At 41.3% G+C, this 23,575-nt stretch overlaps 2 protein-coding genes across 4 annotated transcripts in view; both read left to right on the top strand.

Annotated features, from left to right (window-relative positions):
• Positions 1 to 218: 218 nt before the first annotated feature.
• paqr7a (progestin and adipoQ receptor family member VII, a) lies at positions 219 to 3,857 on the top strand. Its single transcript, XM_084031751.1, has 2 exons — positions 219 to 323; positions 1,662 to 3,857. The coding sequence occupies exon 2, from the start codon at positions 1,698 to 1,700 to the stop codon at positions 2,760 to 2,762; it is 1,065 nt and encodes a 354-aa protein (XP_083887877.1). The 5' UTR covers positions 219 to 323; positions 1,662 to 1,697; the 3' UTR covers positions 2,763 to 3,857.
• A 15,710-nt stretch (positions 3,858 to 19,567) lies between these two features.
• Positions 19,568 to 23,575, top strand: part of adcy2b (adenylate cyclase 2b (brain)) — a 60,797-nt gene continuing 56,789 nt past the window's right edge. For 2 of the 3 annotated variants that reach the window (XM_084032560.1, XM_084032559.1), the window contains exon 1: positions 19,571 to 20,352. In XM_084032560.1, the coding sequence (XP_083888686.1) occupies positions 20,089 to 20,352 (264 nt within the window). In that variant the 5' untranslated portion in view covers positions 19,571 to 20,088. Of the gene's footprint in view, positions 20,353 to 23,575 lie in introns of all 3 variants that reach the window. The other variant, XR_014598700.1, reaches the window with a different exon arrangement.

Here is a 23,575-nt window from a genome sequence, read left to right as displayed (position 1 = left end):
TACTTTGTTACTTCACCACCGTATAGTGAGCTATATGTTCAGCACTTATTATTATTTGTGATTGTTGTGTTCTTTTCATTGTAAGTCAATCACGAGTTTTACAATTGCTATATTGTTCTTACATTATACAAACCTTTATTTTTATGGCCAAATGTCTCCACTTCCGGTACTTGAAGCCCGCTAGCTTGATGCTACCTTTGCACTTCACAAAATTTCAATCTGCTGAACGCTTGTCTCAGCGGGCAGAGGAGGAGGAGGAGGAGGAGGAGGAAGAGGTCATTTCAGCTGCGGAGGGACGCCGAAGGAAACAAGGAATCGACAAGGTGTGTACAAATACTTGGCAGATAGTTAAAGTACTTTTACTTTAACAAGTTATGCTCGTGTTTCGGGCTTGGGCAGAACTTACCGACCCGCCTCGGGCTCGGCCCAGTACACCAGCACACACACGATTGACGGTTAATAGGCACGACTCGGTTCAGCGAACCCGGATGAAGTCCATTTAATGGGGATACTCGACGTTCCCGTCACACAGCAGCGCGTTCCCGTCACAGCAGCGCGTTCCCGTCACACAGCAGCGCGTTCCCGGCCAAGGATGGGTGCAAATCCTGCCGTCAACCTCAGAGAAAACCGTCTAAACAATGTTTTTCAGCTTGAAATTTGATATTTTTTTCTTAGAGCATAACATTAGAAAAGGGGCAACATCATATTTGTTTATATTTCCATAGCAGCTGTACACAAAAGTGGTACATAGAGGGTCTTGAGGTGATTTCTGAAAACAAAAAAGCATGTGCAGACTGTGTGAACAAAAGATCTGCACATGTCTGTGCACACAGGCTGACATACTGTGTATTCTTTGTTGTTTGTTTAGTCTAATATATTATTTTAATTGTATTAATCTTCAGACACCTTGGGGACTGGGCTGACAATTGTTTGAAAACTGATTCCATCGGTAAAATGCATTCAAATTTACTTAATGCATATTTCTGATAAGCGACAACAGTGCTATCTTTTGCCAAGGAAGTAATGTGTGCCACATATCCAGTAGCTTTAGCACTAAAAATAATCATTCTAAAGCCCTACTTGTAACATGTACTAAAACTAATGGTGTTAACTCATGAAATCTATATCACTGATATGTATAAAGTTTGTGATGAATGGCAAATTACTTGTTTTTGAGATTAGGATTAAGTTAACCCCCCCCCCCCCCCCCCCCCCCCCGCTCCTGTTTCACCAGTCATACCCGTTAGCCGAGCCTACTTTCTGCTTGTCCTCCAAAACTGTATATTTTATCAGTCAGGCAGACAAAACAGGAAAGTAGCAACAACATTACCCTGTGGAAGTCGTCTGCATATCTCTTGAGCTCAGAGCAGAACTTATCAATGCTCATCATTACATGACATCACACTTAGTGTCACCACATGTCATACTGTATGTGGATCTAAATGGAGAATTTAATGTTCCTACTCCAAAGCTTGTGAATTTACTGCTCAGCTTTCAACTTTTCCCGCATGCAAACAAATTATGCTAATCGTCACCATGGCAACATCATTATATACGTTATTACTTATGACAGAAAGAGACTCATCTGATTACTGATGATGGTATTTTGTTATTTTGATTGATATATTTTGACAATATGGATGTCAACTTCAAATCTCCAGGAACCCAGTGTGCGTCGCTCTCAGCTAGCGGCCGTCATGGCGACCATCGTGATGGAGAGAATTGGGCGAGTGTTCATCAGCCTGCAGCAGATCAGGGAGGTTCCCCGGATGTTGACCGAGGCCGCGCCCTCCATGCCCGGCACCGTCAAAGACACCGAGGTCCCCTCCTACTTCAGGGAGCGCTACGTATGCACCGGCTACCGGCCGCTCAACCAAAACTGGCGCTACTACTTCCTGTCTTTGTTCCAGCGCCACAATGAGACCATCAACATCTGGAGCCACCTGCTGGCCTTTTTTTTGATTCTGGTGAAATTAGGGCAACTCGCTGAGACTGTGGACTTTGTCAGAGATCCTCATTCGTGGCCCCTGTTGATCCTCAACATGTCCGCCATGACCTACTCGGCGTTCAGTGCAGCAGCACACTTACTGGGTGGCAAGTCTGAGCTGTGTCACTATATCTTCTTCTTCATGGACTATGTCGGGGTAGCGCAGTATCAGTACGGCAGTGCCGTCGTCCACTTTTACTACGCTGTGGACGAGAGCTTGCACAGCCAGGTGCATGGGATCTTCATGCCCACTGCCGCTGTCCTCAGCTGTCTGTCATGCCTGGGATGCTGCTATGGCAAGTACTGCAACCACAGCCTACCGACGTGGGTGCGCAAGGTGTGCCAGGTGGTCCCCTCAGCCCTCGCCTATACCTGGGACAGCAGCCCTGTGGCCAAGAGGCTCATGTCGTGGTCTTCAGCCAGTGACGACCCCGCCATCATCTATCACTTTGGCCAGGTTGCTTTCTTTCTCAGCTGTGCCTTCTTCTTCACCTTCCCCCTGCTGGAGCGCTGCTTCCCTGGACGGTGCAACTTTGTGGGACAGAGTCATCAAGTGTTCCACGTGTTTCTGTCCTGCTGCACCCTGTGTCAGATCCACGCCTCCCACCTGGACTACGTGGGCCGCAGGAAGCTGTACTCGCGTCTCCACGGGAGCGGCGAGCCCGCTCTCTTCGTTGGACTGTACGTGGTCACTTTGTTTTTTTGCACACTAGTCGCTGCCTTCGTGTTGAGGAAAGCTAAACGTGTGCTTGATTTTGACGCCAAGTCCAAATGATGCATTAGATGTTGTGGGAACTATATGCAAAAGCATTCGTGTGCCTTTCTTCCAGACTTGCCACTTTGATAGAAAGGGAACTAATAATACTCTAGATGCTGCTGGCTTGTTTATTATTATGTAAACAGCCATAGAAATTTGATTTTGAATGTCGCAGATTAGGAGAGGGATGCATCATGATATCAGGAGTTAGTATTTTACTGATCTGTGTTAGAATTTGTGGACTAGTTCACAGTATTATTGTTTTTCATGCTTTTTCTAAAAAAGTTTCCTAAATCTTACTTATCGCTGCCTACAGTATATGAGCATTTATATGATCACTGCTGTTTTTGATAACTTTAGATGACATGCAGTTTGATTTGATAAATTATCCATGCATCCATGTTGTTTGGGATAACTTTCTTTCATCCTACAATACTACGATTTGAAGTGGAATAGCATCTAAAATGTGGAATTACTATTATTATTTTTTAAGCACTGACTCTTGTTATTCATGCAAAGGAAACCATTTTAAACTATCATTAGGTCAATGGTTTAAAGGTGATACTCTGATTGCTGCTTGTGGCAAATATCAATTTCAGACACAATTATACAATTTTGTAACATTTTCAGGAAAATTTTGTAAAATGTTACTACGTGCATGGTAATTAAGGTAATATGTAAGTTTGAAATCTTTAATGAGATGTCTTCCATGTCAAAGCACTTTTAAAAAATATTAATACACCGACTTTAGACTGTATTTAAAAAAAAAGCTGGATATTTTGTTTTAAATGAGGGATCTAATATATAATCAAGTCTTAATATGGATTTGTCTTATTTCCGACATGAGTATTGTGTTGTGTGTATTCGGATGTCGACAATCACTGTATTGTGTCTCATTTGAAAAAGTGAGTGTGGGTGTTAAATGACTGTACTGATTACAGATGACGGTACCATGATAGTGTGTGTGTTTGGGAGATAATAAAACTTCTACTGACCAAGATGTAAAGACGGTGGGATTGAGTCAAAACATACAAACATCTCTTGGGAACAAGAGAAGTCTGTATGTTTTTTTTGTTGTTTTTTTTTTCAATAAAAGCACAAGTTCACTCGTGACCTCCTTGAGTTTAATGTGTCGTACTACATTGAATAATGATGTGCCATCTTGCTAGCCACTGTATAAAATGTATAATGTGTATAAAATGGTCTCGCCAATACTTTGGTCATGAGCAACTTTTCAGTGCTTTCTTCAGAATACAGTTTAAATGCATGCAGCCTTACCTTGAAGCCAAAGTAATACAGTTGTATACCAAACTTAATTTTCAAAGCCAACACAGCCATGAGTAAAAGTGAAATATATATAACACATTTTAATATAAGGCAAGGATAACTCGAGTAAACACAAAATTCAGTTTTTAAATGAAGTTTTCTTTTATTAAGGGGAACAGAAAATCCATATGTACATTGCCCTATGTGAAAAAGTATTTGCCCCCTAAACCTAATAACTGGTTTGGCGTTTGCGATAACTTGCAATGAGTCTTTGACAGCGCTGTGGAGGAATTTTGGCCCACTCGTCTTTGCACAGTCGTTGTAATTCAACCTTATTGGAGGGTTTTCGAGCATGGACCGCCTTTTTGAGGTCATGCCACAGCATCTCAATAGGATTCAGGTCAGGACTTTGACTAGGCCACTCCAAAGTCTTAATTTTGTTCTTCTTTAGCCATTCAGAGGTGGACTTGCTGGTGTGTTTTGGATCATTATCCTGCTGCAGAACCCAAGTTCGCTTCAGCTTGAGGTCTCGAACAGATGGACGGACATTCTCCTTCAGGATTTGATGGTAGACAGCAGAATTCATGGCTCCATTTATCACAGCAAGTCTTCCAGGCCCTGAAGCAGCAAAACAGCCCCATACCATCACACTACCACCACCATATTTTACTGTTGGTATGATGTTCTTTTTCTGAAAAGCTGTGTTACTTTTACGCCAGATGTATTGGGACACACACCTTCCATAAAGTTCAACTTTTGTCTCGTCAGTCCACAAAGTATTCTCCCAAAAGTGTTGGGGATCAGCAAGATGTTTCCTGGCAAACATTAGACGAGCTTTAATATTTTTTTGGCTCAGCAGTGGTTTTCGTCTTGGAACTCTGCCATGTAGGCCATTTTTGCCCAGTGTCTTTCTTATGGTAGAGTCATGAACATTGACCTTAATCGATGCAAGCAAGGCCTGCAGTTCTTTTGATGTTGTTCTGGGGTCTTTTGTGACCTCTTGGATGAGTCGTCGCTGCACTCTTGGCGTCATTTTGGTTGGCCGGCCACTCCTGGGAAGGCTCATCACGGTGTTATGTATTTGCCATTTGTGGATTATGGCTCTCACTGTGGTTCTCTTGAGTCTCAAAGCTTTAGAAATGGCTTTATAACCTTTTCCAGACTGATAGATCTCAATTGCTTTCTTTCTCATTTGTTCCTGAATTTCTTTGGTTTTCACCATGATGTCTTGCTTTTGAGGAGCTTCACTTTGTCAGGCAGGTCCTATTTAAGTGAATTCTTGATTGGGAACTGGTGTGGCAGTAATCAGGCCTGGGGGTGGCTAGAGAAATTGAACTCGGGTGTGATAAATCTTAGTTAAGTTATGTTTTAACTGGAGGGGCAAATACTTTTTCACACAGGGCCATGAAGGTTTGGATTTTTATACAAATACAAACCTTCATTTAAAAACTGCATTTTGTGTTTACTTGAGTTATCCTTGACTTATATTAAAATTTGTTTGGTGATCTGAAATATTTAAGTGTGACAAACATGCAAAAAAAGAAAAAAGCAGGAAGGGGGCAAATACTTTTTCACACCACTGTATAGTCTTTCCCGGGGATGTCCAACCAACAAAGTCCCTTTTGTAAACCTGTTTGAATTCCTATCCAGTCAAAGCATAGATCATAACAGGAACGCCCACGTAGATGATCGGTTTATGCAGAAAGGGAAATAGAAGCTAGAGTGGACGTTGTCATGGTGACGTCAACCATCGGTTTGTGGACTACGGTTTTGAAAAGTGGGTGAGATTCCTGCACTCACCACTAACTGGTATTAATCGTTCCACATGTATTTAACATATTGTTCCAGTTATCTAATGTATTCATGTTCAGTTTGCTTTAGTTTTACCATTGCTTTTGTGTAACAATAGCAGTCACTATCCCAGGTTTGAATCACAGAATACAACTTTAAATATATTACGCTTGTCTTAACCACAGACCTTATTTCAGGCATCCAACCACAAACCCATTGACTTCCAGAAGAGGGAACTACAAGTGCAAAAATGCAAACTCATTTCCAACTTTTAAGACTCTGAAACAGCCAGAACCAGTTGTGCATTGAGAAATTTGAGAAGAAGGAAAAAGTCATGTCATGGTCTGCAGGAACACCTGAAATCAGAGCCGTCAAATCAGCAGGTTAAGTCTCCCCGTTTCACTGAGACAACTCCCACGATACAACCATTGTTTTATTTTTGTAGTTTTAAATGTTGTTGACAAAACCTTTCGCCGAGCAGGATGAGAACAGAACGGAGCTATTATCTCCATATTCCTTCCATTTTTCTTCTGGGAAAATGGTTGAGGTCAACACAACATTCGTCATGGAAGTTTTCTTTCTCAGGTAGCGTGAGGCGTCCCGGAGGGGAGTGGAGGGATGGAAATTGCACCCTGAGAAATGAGAGGAGAGGAAGTGATTGTGTTTTGGAAAAGAAGACGTGTAACTCCTTGATTACAACAGATGGAGCTTCAGCAGTTCCACATAAAGATTTATTTGTATTTGCATTAAAGTGATTCCCCATCCCCGTCCATGGACCCGTCACTACCAGGCCTTCAAATGATTTCTGAATGTTTTTTTATAGCAATTTCAAAATGTTTTTGAAGTGTTTCCAACCGAGGCTATACCAGTCATGTTATTTAATTCGAAACATACAATAAATAGATCAAAAAGTGTTTCTTTTAGCGACAGCCTTGTGATTGCTTGGCGGGTAATTTGGTTCCAGACACCTTGTATCTGCCCGAGCTGTGGGCAGTGTGAGGGCCCCAGCAAAACCTCCATGGCCCGTTTCATAGCAGACTATTCAAGAAAAAGGAAGGGCAATGGCCAACCCGAAGATATACGATGCCTCCTACATTAAGTATGGATTCACTGCAACAGGCGATTCTGTTGTGCCAAACCCATTATGCATTGTTTGTTCTGAAATACTCTGCAATGAAGCAATGAAGCCACGAAACGTGAGGGCCAAGCCGTAAGGCACGAGGAGTCACAGGTAAGTTTCCAAGAAGAGGGGTTTTATTTACCCAAAAGATGCAAGATTAGATAATTGACTACAAAAACAAATGAAGTTCTGGGTCCATAAAAAAGAGGTCAACTAAACAGAACTTGACACAATGAACATAACATACACTGACCTCCCAAAGAAGAAACACAGGGACTACTGTATATACTGGCTGACCAAACCAGATTTGACACACGGGAAACTTTATAACAAACATCACTATTACACTACAAATAAAAAGCTAAATCCTCCAAAACAAAATGTTTACTTATATAACCATCAACCACCACTGATAAAATATGTACTTAATATGATGTAAATCAAGAAACTTCAAACATATGTAAATAATGAAACTACCCCATGACATGGCCAGGAGTGGTACAGTCCAATTTGGCCACCTTTACAGTGTGTGGAACCTCATGCTGGTGAACAAGTTATAAAACAGACAGAACCAAAGTAACGTGTGCACTTCAAAAACATGCATCTCCTGTTAAAAATACAGGTGTATGGGAAACAGAACCCATGTACGCTGTAAAGTATTTATTTGAAACAAAAGCATGTCTGTATGTGTCCAAGAAAGTATATGAATAAACTTAAGAAAACATAAATGTATAGGCAAAATAAACTAAAGTGTGTTTAGCCGTCACAGACGCCCAGCAGCAAGCTTCGATATCCACAATATCAGTGAACGTTTTCTTCTTGTTTGTCTGTTCTTGTATTTTCTGATGTGTTTTGGTCTTCATAAATTCATAAACGTGTTCTCTAATTTTATACTTTTAAAAATGAATGGCTAATGGTTGCTCTTGTTATTTTGTTCTGAAGCTGTCTGACTGTTGGAATGGGCTCTTACTGTCATAGTCAGCCTTTGTTGTCACCTGTTGGTGAATGAAAACACTGAGTTGCTGTTGAAGTGATTGTCTTTAGAGGTGAAAGGGGAATGATTCTGAAGAGATTTGAAGGTTGAAATGGTATTTTCAATCAATTTGCCAATATTGCCACCTACTGGTGAGTGAGGGAGTGAGGGAGTGTTGTATGAGTTGCTTTTGAATTAGGCCTAATGGAGAAAAGGGAAACATTGTGTGAATTGGTCTGACCGTTGAAATAGGTTGGTATATTCACAATTCCACCTAGTGCATACTATATAACTAAAACTACTGTAAATGAACCGCTGTAAACAGTAAGTCTATGTGTAATTAGTTTCCATTATGCATATTGAAATTGAGGCATTAAAATGTACAACGGCTCCCTGGCATGTTTTTAAAGAATATGCTGGTCCTTGGCACAAAACAGTTGGGAACCTCTGCCTCATAGGACTGTGCTCGTTGCCATACCGACAGTCCGGGGAAAGACAGACTAAACACAGTTTAGTCTTCTTGGCCATCTTTCTCTCTTTGGCCTAAAAGAGCTTGTTCTCTTAAACATGTATACGTGTCTCTTTTTGTACATTTAGGAATGTTGGGAACAAGAAGGCAGCAGCTGATGTGACATCATTTTAAAGACCAGATTGGGGGGCTTTACGACCATGGTCGTATTTATTTCTGGGGTCATTCTACGCCAACTCACCTAGATTTCAGGAACCTCCCCATTTGTTATGTTTGTAGCCACCATGCAACATATTAGCTTTCAATTCCTCATATTTCAGAAATACAGACCTTTGAAATTCCACCCCAAAAAGCCAATGCATTTTCTTCTAACTTCAGGAACTTCTAATTTCATAAAGGATTGATCTAGGAAGCTAATATTGCAGATATTTACTAAATGGCATCCACATTTTTCAATTCGCTAAAGGTGAATGTATGAAGTTTATATTCAGAGAACACTCTTACATGGGGAATATCTCAGTAGAAGTAACAGTATCAGAAATTAATATTGTCAAATAAATTAACAGCTGCTGCAATAAGACACCACTTTATGACAATGAAAAGCAAAAACTACAAACTAAACTATAAGATCTAGGGCATAATGGATAGAGGTTGGAGAGAAATGTAGATCATATTTCTGTCAATTAGAGGGAAGAAGGTAGGACAATTCCATCAAAGCCATATTTAATATGAGCCATTATTTAATGACCAAGTCAGTTGTGATCCAGCCTTGGTTGCTGAGGTAATGGTTTCCTTCTATCGTAAACTATATCCATCAGCCTTTTCCGTTACCGATGCCGACTCCTTCGTCAACCATCTCAGCTCTAATTCCCCATTGATATGAGGAGTTTATGTGATGTCGATATTACTTCTGGTGAACTAAATAAAAAATGAAAATAAAAGACAAACATCACAACCAATTGTCTCATTACTGCCACCAACTGCATGTTCTGGGGTGTAGACCAGGATGTTTACTTGCATTATGTAATAAAATCATAAAAAACAGGCTCATATTGTCCATATAATATTAGTTATTCTAAAACACGGAGTTATTTTGAATTATTTTATAGAACATCTATTTATTTGTGGCAATTTGGTGGGTTACTACCTACAAAATAAAAGCCAGCAAGCTTATGAAATATATTTTCCATATGTAACAAATGTTGGTAAGGCATGGAAAGAGAAAACGTATGAATTATTTCCTGGTATTTATTTGTCCTACTGAAAACAACATATAACTCATTGGTTGAGTTATATGTTATATATGATGATGTGAGTCAGTCAGAGCTGTGAAGAAGCACTCAGACATTCAATGAGTTCTCATGTGTCTGTAAAGTTAGGAGCTCAGAACGTGGATCCAAAGAAGGTAGAAGGCTGGTAGTTGCCATTGTTTGCATCAACGCGTTGCACAGCAACTTCTCATTGGGTTGAAGAGTCGTGTAAATTCCACAAAGCCGGGATGCTTTTGTAAAAGGAGACACCGTTGCAGCGTTACGCGGCAAACCAAATTTGTTTTTTAAACTGTGCGATCGCAGCATATTGAGGGCTCTTCTCTCCGTGATCACGGAGGTTTCTGTATAAAGGCCTAGAGAGATAACTCCTCCTCCAACGGGCCAGCCTGTGTTACTGAGCGACAGTGACATTGTTAATGAAGTTGTATAGTCTATACTGGAGTGAGCAGGGGTGGGCTGCCATTTGTTTTATTACACCTTTCTCAGAATCAGAATCAGAATCAGAATTCCTTTATTGTCCCTCAACGGGGAAATTTGTTTGCCACAGCAGCCAAAGGACAGTATGTTACCAAAAACACAATAGTAATAATAACAATAGCAAAAATTAACAATATAAATTTAAAAAGTTTAAAAAATAGAATAGAAATAGAGTAGACTTGTTATATACATATAAACATGATATTGTACAAAAAATTACCAGCAGTGAATTTTGTTTTTATTTACAATTTACAATAAAGTATTGGATTAAATGTATTTTGGTTTCTGAAAGGTGATCATTCTCTCTCTCTGTGTTTCTCACTACAGTGACCTCTTTCTTGTTATCACACATGCTCTCATGCTTTAGCTCCCACTGAGGCCCTGATATCATCAACACGCGATTCCTCACATCAACACTAGGGGGCGCGCATGCTCTGCTGTCGGTGCTGAATCGGGAGGAGCTGTCACACACGTGGCTGCCGAGCCCTCTGGCGTCTTCCGCACGCTTGTCTCCCTAAACCAAATATAGAAGTGTTAAGTCCTCGACGCCAGACTTGGTGCACAAGCTTCACATTCAGTCACAGCGGCCCGGTGGATGTCAGCCGGCCGCGTGTGTCCGCGTTGGCGGGATTAGGTGTCCTGTCCGTGCTGGCAGCAGAGAAAGAATCAGAGCAGTGCATGACCATCCTCATCCACATGTCTTCGAAGGGTGAATGCCCCAAAACGTGAGTGTTAAATTGTAAAGCAGCTACCTGTCCAAAGGTGAGACACGTGGATTAGTGTTCAACAGGTGAAACAAGAGAGGGAAGACAGGGAAGCGATGGAAATCAAAGGCTTCTCAGAGGTGACAAACTCACAGAGATAAGAGATTTCTGGAATGCCATGTTGAAAGGTGATAATTATAATTTCACAGCAAATAAAACTAAAAGTTAAGAACCATAAAAAAATGATGGAACATAATTTGAAATAAAGAGTGCCGTACATTGTTTAAAACGAAAAGGATGGAATGAGCTAAATATCGCCTAGAGAATGTTTCAGCCGTTCAGAGTATGAGGAATATGTGTTAAAAACAATAACAAATCGTTATTTGTGAACGGTTCCAGCCATACAACCTGATGACCCAACCGACCGGTAGTCTGTCTGAATGAAATACGTTTGAAGGCTTCAGATACTGCACGTTAATGTTGCATTTTAATTTTCCGATTGCATTTGAATAATTGCACATGTTTGAATAGGAGGGGCTGCACGGTGGTGTAGTGGGTAGCACTGTCGCCTCACAGCGAGGGTCCCGGGTTCCATTCCCGGGTCGGCCCCGGGTTCCTTCTGTGTGGAGTTTGCATGTTCTCCCCGTGTGAGCGTGGGTTCTCTCCGGGTTCTCCGGCTTCCTCCCACAGTCCAAAGACATGCAGGATGGAGATATGTTCATTGATGACTCTAAATTGCCCGTAGGTGTGAGTGTGAGAGTGAATGGTTGTCTGTCTCTACATGTCGGCCCTGTGATAGACTGGCGACCTGTCCAGGGTGTACCCTGCCTTCGCCCAATGTCAGCTGGGATCGGCTCCAGCCCCCCCGCGACCCTGAATACAGGATAAGCGGTAGAAAATGGATGGATGGATGAATAGGATTAAGAGAGAGAACATTAGATGGTTCTTTCTCTGTCTCTACATTAAGGTGAACTGCCTTCCATCCCTTCCATTTATCCTGTGGGCATTTAATGAGGTTGTGAAGCTCCAGAGAGTCTTCAAACTCAACAATCGTCCACTTGTCAGGATTTTGTGCTGCAGCAAGCGAAGCCAAACAGCATTTTAACAAGGCTGAACCATTGCAATCAAAGGCAATTCAAAAGTCTGATTAGTTCAGCATTTTTGTCAACTCCCTGATATCTTCTCAAATAAGGCGTTTTTGTCAAGGGATCAAATGCAAAACAGGCATAAATCATTACATTTGATTGGGGAAAACATTGTGTATCATACTTAATGAATCCCTCAGTGTTCGTCTTAATGAGGAATCAGTGTGGGTGGTATCTCTCTCCCTGCCTCTCTCTGTTTCCCACCTTCCCACCTTGATTGCTACTTATCTAGGTCATCAGAGTGTGTTTTAATCACCGCTGGGTTTGAGATAGGCCGATTTAGGCGACGGAGCCCTCTTTTCTGTCGTCGAGATGGGCTCGGCTTCATTCCTAGCACATCATCAGTCCGATACTGGAACAATACATTGTTTGTGCTCAGCTAGGATCAAATCCAAGTGTATCAGTTATTCAATATTCACAAGGTGCTTTTTAGCCCTCAACGTCTTCAAAACACTTTACAATGTGGGATAGAAATGTTTTGACCTTCTGTGCACTTAATTAATCCATAAAACGAGATTGATTTGGCTGACTGTCGATGCCCCACATGAGCGGAGGTGGATGTGTGATTTCTGAAACACCTGGTGGGCGTGTGACTGTGTGTTTTTGCCGTCACTGGCACACACGGAGGGAAAAAACCATGCTAGAGTAGAACTGTAATTATCCCTGTTCTTTCTGAGCTCACGCTGATCTCTCCTTTAAAATAGTGACAAGTTGCAGGTTTCTCTCAGCAGGCCTGCCTGCCTGCATCCTAATTATTCTTTTGATTACCTAAGACAAGCACACAAACCTCTGAAATGTCTTCACAGCCACGCGTTAACAAACAAACAACATAGCAGACCACACAAAGGAATAAATCCACCGCAAGTTGTTTGTGCCGGTCAGATGTCGCTGTCACTTTGCACCTCAGGCTCACATTTGTTTTCAATCAGGAATAGATCCTGACCAAGAGACCATATTGAACAAAAATAGATCCTGTGACAGGATCGCAACAGTCACAGCAACAGCAACACAGTGTTTTGGCGCGTGTCATGGACATACCGATCAAGATATGGATCATTAATGATGGGGTTATTGGCATTGTTATGCATCAGTACATCTGTACTGTTTTTATAGCATATTTCAGAAGTGTGCACGTTCTGTAGTGATGAACCCACGGTGTACCGGTGGACCGTTTAGTATACATTTAGCTCATTGTTTTGGTTTTCTTCTTCCTCATTTCCAGCAGCAGACAAGTGTTTAATGTAAAATGCTCTGCTTTGATAAACCCACTGTTTACTTCCTGGTCAGCACCAGTTGGTGAATATAGAGGAGCATTTAGCAGAGAGAGAGTCACATATTTGGTGTTGGTGGAGACCAAAACAAAGTTAAAGGGGAAAAGATTATTGTGTTATTATTATTTACCATATGATTTGTTTTTTTCATTTTTGATAGTATGATAGTATGATAACATGTATGATAGTATGATAGTATGTATGATAGTATGATAGTATGTATGATAGTATGATAACATGTATGATAGTATGATAACATGTATGATAGTATGATAACATGTATGATAGTATGATAGTATGTATGATAGTATGATAACATGTATGGTAGTATGATAACATGTATGATAGTATGATAGTATGTATGATAGTATGATAACATGTATGATAGTATGATAGTATGTATGCTAGTATGATAGTATGTATGATAGTATGATAACATGTATGATAGTATGATAGTATGTATGATAGTATGATAACATGTATGATAGTATGATAGTATGTATGATAGTATGATAACATGTATGATAGTATGATAGTATGTATGATAGTATGATAGTATGTATGATAGTATGATAGTATGTATGATAGTATGATAACATGTATGATAGTATGATAGTATGTATGATAGTATGATAGTATGTATGATAGTATGATAGTATGTATGATAGTATGATAACATGTATGATAGTATGATAGTATGTATGATAGTATGATAACATGTATGATAGTATGATAACATGTATGATAGTCATAGTATGTATGATAGTATGGTAGTATGTATGATAGTATGATAACATGTATGATAGTCATAGTATGTATGATAGTATTATAGTATTATAGTATGATAGTATGGTAGTATGTATGATAGTATGATAGTATGTATGATAGTATGATAGTATGTATGATAGTATGATAGTATGTATGATAGTATGATAACATGTATGATAGTATGATAGTATGTATGATATTATGATAACATGTATGATAGTATGATAACATGTATGATAGTCATAGTATGTATGATAGTATTATAGTATTATAGTATGATAGTATGGTAGTATGTATGATAGTATCATAGTATGTATGATAGTATGATAACATGTATGATAGTATGATAGTATGATAACATGTATGATAGTCATAGTATGTATGATAGTATTATAGTATGATAGTATGATAGTATGTATGATAGTATCATAGTATGTATGATAGTATGTATGATAGTATGATAACATGTATGATAGTATGATAGTATGTATGATAGTATGATAGTATGTATGATAGTATGATAGTATGTATGATAGTATGTATGATAGTATGATAACATGTATGATAGTATGATAGTATGATAACATGTATGATAGTCATAGTATGTATGATAGTATTATAGTATGATAGTATGATAGTATGTATGATAGTATCATAGTATGTATGATAGTATGTATGATAGTATGATAACATGTATGATAGTATGATAGTATGTATGATAGTATGATAGTATGTATGATAGTATGATAACATGTATGATAGTTTGATAGTATGTATGATAGTATGATAGTATGATAACATGTATGATAGTCATAGTATGTATGATAGTATTATAGTATTATAGTATGATAGTATGATAGTATGTATGATAGTATCTTGTAGCGGTCCTGTCAAACCCATGGTGGTGTGTTTGTTGGTTATATTTCTTATGACGTCAGAATAAATAAATTAAATCATTATTTACATGTACTTTGTAGATTTGTTTTGGCAGTTAGCAGCTCAAGTTAAATACGTGTTCTTTCTCCTTTTGGCTCTGTTATGTTCCTGTATCCTGTTAGTCGGATATGTTATGGACATCTGATTTTATAATCCAGGAAATCCAAAATATCCAAAAAATACAAATATCTTTGTACATGAAATAGTTTCCAGTTGTCCAATAATGTGTTAACGCAGCTTTAACAAAAATATTCTGTTTAGCATTTACCACATAATTTATGCATGCCCAGCATAGTTGCAGTATTTCCCACAGCACATGAAGGCAGCACCGGGCCGCCGTCCTGCCTCCGTACTTGCGTTGCCTCGTCTCCTATCCTGACTCCGTCTGTCAATGGGAGGGTGTTGATGCAGAATTAGTGTGTTAAGGGCACTCTACCTCATCATGCTCTCATTCTGTCACTGCCTTTAGTGTGTGTGTGTGTTCATGTGTGTGTATGTGTGTGTTCATGTGTGTGTGTGTGGAGTGGAGTGGGTAGCAGGTGGTCAGCACAATGTGATGGAGTATAAGAGCTTATAGCCACATTGAACACACTCACAGATGAATGGGACACAGTCTGACAACATGTTAAAAAGGTGTTATATAGTATTTTGCCTGTAGCTGTGTGTGTGTCTCGCGTACACCTGCTCATATCCGTCCATCTCCCTGTCAGAATGTGTGTGTGTGTATTCTGTTTCCTTTTTATTCTCCTCCTCCTATCATTGTGATGCCTCTGTGTGTGTGTGTGTGTGTGTGTGTGTGTGTGTGTGTGTGTGTGTGTGTGTGTGTGTGTGTGTGTGTGTGTGTGTGTGTGTGTGTGTGTGTGTGTGCGTGTGTGTGTGTGCGTGTGTGTCTATTACGGTGGTAAGAATGGGATTCTCCTAATTTGTGTAACGTTGCTCAAGGGCTCATGAAAAACAACATTTATTACACTGAGCAAAGGACAAGCTGAATAAAGGAGAACGACTCACAGTTCAAACTGTGTCTAACTTGCACTATTACACACACACACGTACATGCTCTCTCACACACACACACACGCACATGCACACACACGCACACGCACACACTCCCAAACTGTCATGGGGTGTATTTGCGTGTGAGGAGCTCAGCTCTGTTCATTAATCGTGTCTTTGTTGTGTCATGGCAAAACTTATTAGATTACAAAAGGCAAACCGGGAAGGAAGCAGATGATATGTTGCCATATGGAACGAAACGTGCACACAAAACTAAAACGTCATCCCACATTTTGTCAAATGCCTCTGTTACCACCAAGGTGAGATTTGATGCGACAGGGACACAGATTCAAACCTATCTCCATGGGTCAAATAAAAAAAGGTGTCAGGACGAGGCCGAGTGAGCAACGCTGGCTGTAAATACATCACATCAGGAGGATTCTGGGTTTTTGCGATGTGAGACTCCCGGACTCAGTCATCAGGCCTCGTATCTCTCTGCCTCTCTTTTTACTAAGATAAATATTTGGGCTTCTACTGTTCCAGAAGGCCTCAGCGGCGCCCTGCTGAACATCCAGGAGGTGACTGACACCGAGATCTTCATCCCGTTCTGACCAACCTCTGGATCAGCTGGCCTTCAGCAATTCAGACTGTTCAAATCTGATTGTGAAGCCAAACCAGTTATACCAGTAATTGGCCAAAGGAAAATACATTTTCTATTAAAATAACTATGTGAGGCAACAGGACTGAATAGTTTCATGTTTGACATTACAGGCAAATATTATTATTATTATATTTCTGTATGTGCTCCTCTTAAATGTCATTTTAATTAGTGTGGTACTTTTAAACTAATACAGTGCAGGGCCCCAGGGTCCACTTAACATATCACAATGTTATGTGTAAATCTGTAAAACAAGTAAAGTTAAAGTGGCCAAATATTGGTTTCTGTTTGTGGCCTAAGGGGCTCACTTAAAAGCTAACAGCTAACTCTAAATTTAAGATGTAAATCTGTAACTCTTAAATAACTGAGCAGGCAGGAATGGTAGAACATTAGTTTATTTGCAAAGAGGTTATACCCGAGCCATATTCTACATTATCTTTTAAAACTACCAATGCTAATGCTAAATGCTAGTATTGTTGTTTGTTAACGGGATAAATGTAAGTAGGCTAGTATGCTAGCATGTTAGCAAACACATTAGCAACACATATCCACACAGTGACACTATTCATATTTGGTCTTATAGTGTACTGTTTAAGGGCAGCTAACATCTAGCATAACACAGTTGGCATGCTAACGCTACTGCTACTGGAAACTCATCAGGAAGAAAGCAATATGCTTTCCCATGAATGTAACACATTGTTTTGTCTTCTATTTTATTACATTTTAATTTTTCAACAATTAGTATAAATTGCTTCACCTGTGTGACTTTGACTGGTTACACACAGCAGAAGAAGTGTAACTAATAACTCTGAATGACTAACACCTAAATGGAATTAGCTTAATGCTAACTCAAGAGCTGCTCCTGCTGTGGCATGTCAAAGTGTCTGCCCTGAAAAATAAATTGAGAATCAGCACCGTGAGAGTACCGACATCTCTTGAGAATGATTAATATTGCCCTGTCTCTGTGTAAAAATATTGCATTCACACTCGTCATAAAGTTTAGAATCTGCAAAATAAATGTAATGTGTAGGTGAATAAAATATGTTGGTAGTTTGAAAGACATGATGATGTGGGGGTCACTATCGTTATTACTGTCATTACGTTAATGGTGATTCTCTATGAATTTCTCATCATGTCATTGAACGGTCTCGTTGTTTAAGAACTGAAGCTCGATTTCATTCCATTACACGTGATTTCACATTTATTGCTCATCTGATTTTTCCACCCATTTCACTGTAACAATTGGGGGTTATTTTCAAAAACTGAAGGAGTACCAGAAAGGGCGGGGGGGGGGGGGGGGGGTTGGAATAGCATGGTGATCATAGCAAGTATGGTGATCCCAAGTGTGCACCTTTTTATTTATGTGTGCAATCAATAGAAACAAGGAAACATGAGAAATAGCCAGAATTGCATATGTGTTGCCAAGCTAGTCGGCCGGTTGGTTGTTCGGTCATTCGGTCCAAATGTCCGATGGATTGTCATTAAGTTTGGTCTTTTCTAGCGCCATCATGAGGTTGACTTTTTTTTTAGTCTTTGTGTGATATGTCTCAACAAATGGCATGACATTGGGGGCAGATGTTGTGGTTTCCCTCAGGATACTTTGTAATTACTTTGGTGGTTCGCCAACTTTTCATCTTCCATTTTTCCTAATTTGTGGTTTATGACCAAAATACCAGCAAAACTAATGACTAATCAGCCTCAATTGCACTTAGTGTTACGTGCATATTGGCACAGATTAGCGCTAACACAGTAAACTGTGCTTTTTAATCCTGGGCACGGAGCAAGTTTGGGTAAATTGTTCCCTAAGGATGATATGTTTGGCTCATGGCTGCTTGTATGTTGTGCTACTATCATCATTCAGTGAGCTGTTTGCTTGGCCTTAGCACAGTGCTAAAAGGAAACTATGGATTTGACACGCTGAAGAGGGACGTCACAAAGCATCACATGCTTGGTGTAATGAGAACTGGATAACAGACCAATGAGACATACTCACCTGGCACCTACACCTAAAAGTTGTTTCAAAGTTTCATTGCTTCTGGGTTTCGACGTCACACATTTTTAAACTGCTTTTCTTGGCTCAAGTGTTACGAATATAAAACCTCCATTGTTGAAAGTTGTCTTTTACAATGGTGGTCTAGGGGGAAAATGCTTTCTGGCCTGCAGGGGAGGATTTTAACACCAATGCTGTGAGTGGCCACTGGGTAAAATTGGTTGCAAGGCCGGGTGGTGGCACCAGCGGTTCTCATACATCAAGCATGGCGAGAAGGGAGAGAGGGAGAGGGGGGGAGGGGGAGAGAGGGAGAGAGAGAGGGGGAGAGGGGGAGAGAGGGAGCCCATCGGGACAGAAAAGGAGACAGAAAAGAGAAAGAGATAAATGAAAGCTGGGAGACAGAGAGGAATACTGGGAGTTTGTTTGGTTTCGTCAAATCTTATTAACCTCCCACCGATGACACTCCATCACTGTCACTCTCCAACTTTCACTCATTACCAGCTCTCTCTCTCTCTCTCTCTCTATCTCTCCCCCTCATTATAAGCACTGGTCTCTCTTCCTCCCACACTCTCTCTGTCTCATGAGGTTTTTCCTTCCTGACTCTGTTTCTTCTTCCTCTTCCTCCCGACCTCCCCCCTTCTCTGTGTGTTTTTTCTTGCTCGTCTTTTTATCTCGTCGCCGGCTGCGGGATGGCACTTTCCCTCCACACTCTGCTGCTCTTCTTGGTTTAGCACAGCTGTTACAATCCTTCGTGCTCGCTCACTTTTGAACAGCATCTTGACACACACGCACACACACACACACACACACACACACACACACACACACACACACACACTTTCAGCTCTCCCCACCACACATTTTGTCGCACACCCTCTCTCCTCTAGCTCTCTTTTCCTCCCTCCCAGTTCTACACGTTCTCTTTCACCCTCAGCACTCTCTCTCTCTCTCTCTCTCTCTCTCTCTCTCTCTCTCTCTCTCTCTCTCTCTCTCTCTCATTCCTCATCTGCACCTCAGCTGAGTAACATGTTGCCCGGTCTGAGCTACAGCGCCGTGCAGTGAGCAGAGGCTGCCTGTTCTCCACCTCGCTGGCCAAACATAAAGCGCCAACAAGAAGGAGAAGCACAAGGGAGGGAAGTCTCGAGCCCTTGCTGTGTCCGATTGCCTTCTCCGGGAGGAAGAGGAGGAGGAGGAGGTGGAGGAGGAGGAGAAGCACAGGAGAAGGAGGGAGACCGGTTTTTCACACTTTCCTCACTCAGTTTGTCAGCTCGAGCAGAAGGAGCGGCAGAGGGATGCAGGGGAAAGGTGAGGAGCTGAAAAGTTGGCTCTCTTTCACTCAGCTGTCCATCCATCCCTCCCAGCTGACCAAACTTTTTTAAGACAAGGAGGAGGAGAAGCTGAGGGCGAGGAGGGAGGGAGGGGAGCGAACGCATCCCTCAGCCCTGGTCGCTTTTTGTGTGCACGTGTTTGGTCAGTAAGAGAGCAGGACCGTCTTTGCAGAGGCAGCTACTCATGTGGCAGGAGGCTCTGTGGACCCGAGGACGCTACCTGCTGGAGAAGAGCGATGGCGGCGAGGGTGCCGAGGGGCCCGAGAGCCTGGGAGATGGGTGCCCAGGGTTCCAGGGCGAGGTGTACGTGGAGGACGAGAAGCCCCAGGACTGGCTGTACGAGTCCTACTACCGAATGAGCCAGCAGCATCCGCTGATTGTGTTCCTGTTGCTGATCGTCATGGGAACCTGCCTCGCGCTGCTGGCGGTGTTCTTCGCGTCAGGACTGGTGAGTGAGTGAGTGTTAACAGCATGTGTGTGCAGAGGAAAGTGTTTAGACGAGTTTCCAAAGGGATGTGTCCATCCAGAAGTCGTAGAACTCAGAAGAGGTTCATGTACTTTGATGTTGACTATAAATGCAGCACATCAGTGCCAACAGAACAAGATGATCTGTGATTTTCCTACAATGGCCCTAATTTGGTATCATAGAAATAACTTTTCACAAGTTTTTTTTTCTGAAATGAATAAAACAAAAAGAGAGAAACTGTGTAGTTAATGGAATGATTAAACATGGAAATTCGCTATTCATAGAGTTCCATATGAAGATGGATTTCACTCTCAGACCTTTTTAATCATACCGGTCCAAGTTGTACCCTGCCTTCACCCAATGATAGCTGGGATTGGCTCCAGCCCCCCCGCGACCCTGAATACAGGATAAGCGGTAGACAATGGATGGATGGATCTTTTAAATCATTAGGAAGCTGTTTTCCGGTTAGCTTATCATACAGACTGGAGTCAAAGGGAAACAACGAGCCTGGCTCTTTCTGAAGGAAGCAACATCAGCTCAGGAGCGCTGCTAAAACTCACATATCAATTTGTTTGTTTTGGTCTGTCAATTTATCTAACAACTAATGTACAGATTATTAAAAATATTTAGTTATACCCATTAATATATCACTTAATTTACCCCAAATATATATCTAAAACTTTTTGATTCAATCATCTTCTCTTAAAAACAAACAAAAAACAGTCCTGATCGGTAAATATTCTACGACAGCCGAATCATGTTAGACGATGCACGGTGGAAAGTAAAGTTGCCGTGACAGCAGAAATAACTTTTATGTTGTTGTGCTGCGATACGCAAGTTCCAATTTGCAGAGCTTACAGAGCATCACGTTATGGTGTCTCCGTCTAAAATATGCCGTGCTTTCACCACGCGCAGCAAGTCATGCAAATCAACATATTTCTGCTTTGTGCCCAATAAGCTAACCGGCTGCTGCCTTTAGAGCCAGGAGCTGCAATAACCAGCGCAAAGAAAAAGAGCTCCACCTATGAGAGAGACACGCTGAGTAACAGGTGATACCTTGGAAATGTAGTGGGGAAAAAATAAAGTTTTGATTTATATATCACCTTAAAACTTCTAGAATATCAATTTAATAACTGTAAATAAACCTCCTTTGCCCCGTTCCACTCACTCTTTGCTACGTGATAACAGAAATGCAGCCAGAGAGCAAGAGTGTAGTTTCGTTGACCATATTGATAAAAAAAAATATATATTTAAAGGAAGCTTTTCAGAATAAAGGCCACTGTGTATTTTTTTAATGCTGTGGAATGCCATTTCATTTATGGCAGCGTACCAGATTCTGCATGACTACAAGCTATATATGGCGTAATTACACAACGGATAGAAGCCCTCTTGTTTGGATCACTGAAGAGCGTTGGAATAAAAGAAGAGTTCTGGGTCGCACGAGACCGAATGAGACGGTTAGGCCGCCGTGCGTGTGGTGGGAATATGTGTGTCAACATGAGAGGCCTTTAAGCGGCACTTTAAATTGCAACGGCGGGTTTACAAAGTGGATCAAGAGGGCGATGAGAGTTTAGTTCACAGCCGTGTAGGTGTTGGTGCTTTTTCAAGTGTTGTTTTGGACACAAACACTCAACCACGAACACAAGCTATTGTCTCTCAAGTACTGCTTTGGTGTTTTCTTTTGTGAAATAGCCATAGAAAAGGAATCCCACTCATTGCTGTGATTGCTGTTGTTGTTTTCCAAATGATTGTTTTGCTGCTTTATGTTCAGGACGATCTGTAGACCTTTTTTCTCTGTGTGCTCTCAAGGTAGCAGCTGGAGGGCGGGACCCTCCGAAATATGACAGAATGATCATCCTGTTGTCAGTAACACTGACACCAGATGTGTTCAACAGAAGTAGCATGCTGGTTTACATTGAGCACAAGCATTAGTTATGTACCTGTAGCACACCTCGTGGGCGATCACCTGTGCAGTGTGAGGAGGAGAGAGGGGAACAGCCAAAAACGTTGGCTCACGCTCGAAAGAGGACTTCACGGCCGGCGCACTCACAGCTGCGTAGACCGACAGCAGGAGTTCGGCGGCCATCCGCCGTGTTTTGGAGTCTCGTTTGCGATTGTTGACCCTCCTACGGCGGTTGAACACTTGCCCGAGGCTGTCACTAAATTCCTGTTAACATTCAATTGAACTCCGCATAACGGGGTCGTTCCCAGGAAAACCTCCAGCTAAATTGATTCATTTACCTCTATTTAAGACAAATCAATAGATCTTATTGCCCCGACCGGTCATCTTCATTCTCCATTCTCGTCGCCCCCTATTATTTACTTATATACTTCCAATTAAAAAAAACAAACAAACCTATCTGTCTGTAGTCATGGAGCGGTTGTTATGGAGCAAGGCTTGTGCATTTATTTCTGCTGGACAAAGAAGAATGGCAGGAATAAATGGAGGGTAGGGCAGGTTTGAAGCGGGGGGGGGGGGGGGGGGGGGGCAGCGGAGGGAGGGGAGGATGTTGTTGTAGGAGTTCTGGCTTTATCAGCGAGCAGGCAGAAAGTCAACCAAAGCAGCACTAATGCTCCCAAAAATACTGCACACTTTTATCTTTCTCCACAGATCAGGGCTGGAGTGAGTGAATGTGGTGTTTATAGCAGACAAATTCCTCCACCCATACAGTGTGTGTGTGTGTGTGTGTGTGTGTGTGTGTGTGCGTGCGTGCGTGCGTGTGTGTGTGTGTGTGTGTGTGTGTGTGTTGTTTGGGTGTGTTTCTGAGGAAGTCTCTCATTTCCTTTTTAAGCTTATCTGCATTTTAAACAAAAAACAAAACAAAATAATTATTCTTTCTTGTTGCCTTCAAGTTGTATTGATCGTAATGTGTGTTTGTACGTGTGTGTGTGTGTGTGTGTGTGTGTGTGTGTATTTGCATGCCCAAATGTGCGTGGTACAGAATCGGCAGCAGTGAGTTGACCTCATGGCACAATGAGTTTGACAGTTTAATATTTTATATCTGGAAATGGAACATTGGAAATCTATGAATGGGAGAAAAAACATTAATTTCAGTTCATGTATTCTTCAGTTTGTTCCTGATAGTATATAAATAACATTGATCCGTCTCAGTGACAGATTGGTGGATGCAGGGCAGTGAGAGCAGGCTATCTCTGTAATGACGGATCACCGTCTTTTACTCAGGGCCGAAGGTGGATGAATGAT

The sequence above is a fragment of the Eutrigla gurnardus genome, assembly GCF_963514095.1.
Source record: "Eutrigla gurnardus genome assembly, chromosome: 17".
Lineage (NCBI taxonomy): Eukaryota > Metazoa > Chordata > Actinopteri > Perciformes > Triglidae > Eutrigla > Eutrigla gurnardus.
The sequence above is the reverse complement of the archived record's forward strand: the minus strand, read 5'-3'. Positions and strand labels throughout refer to the sequence as shown.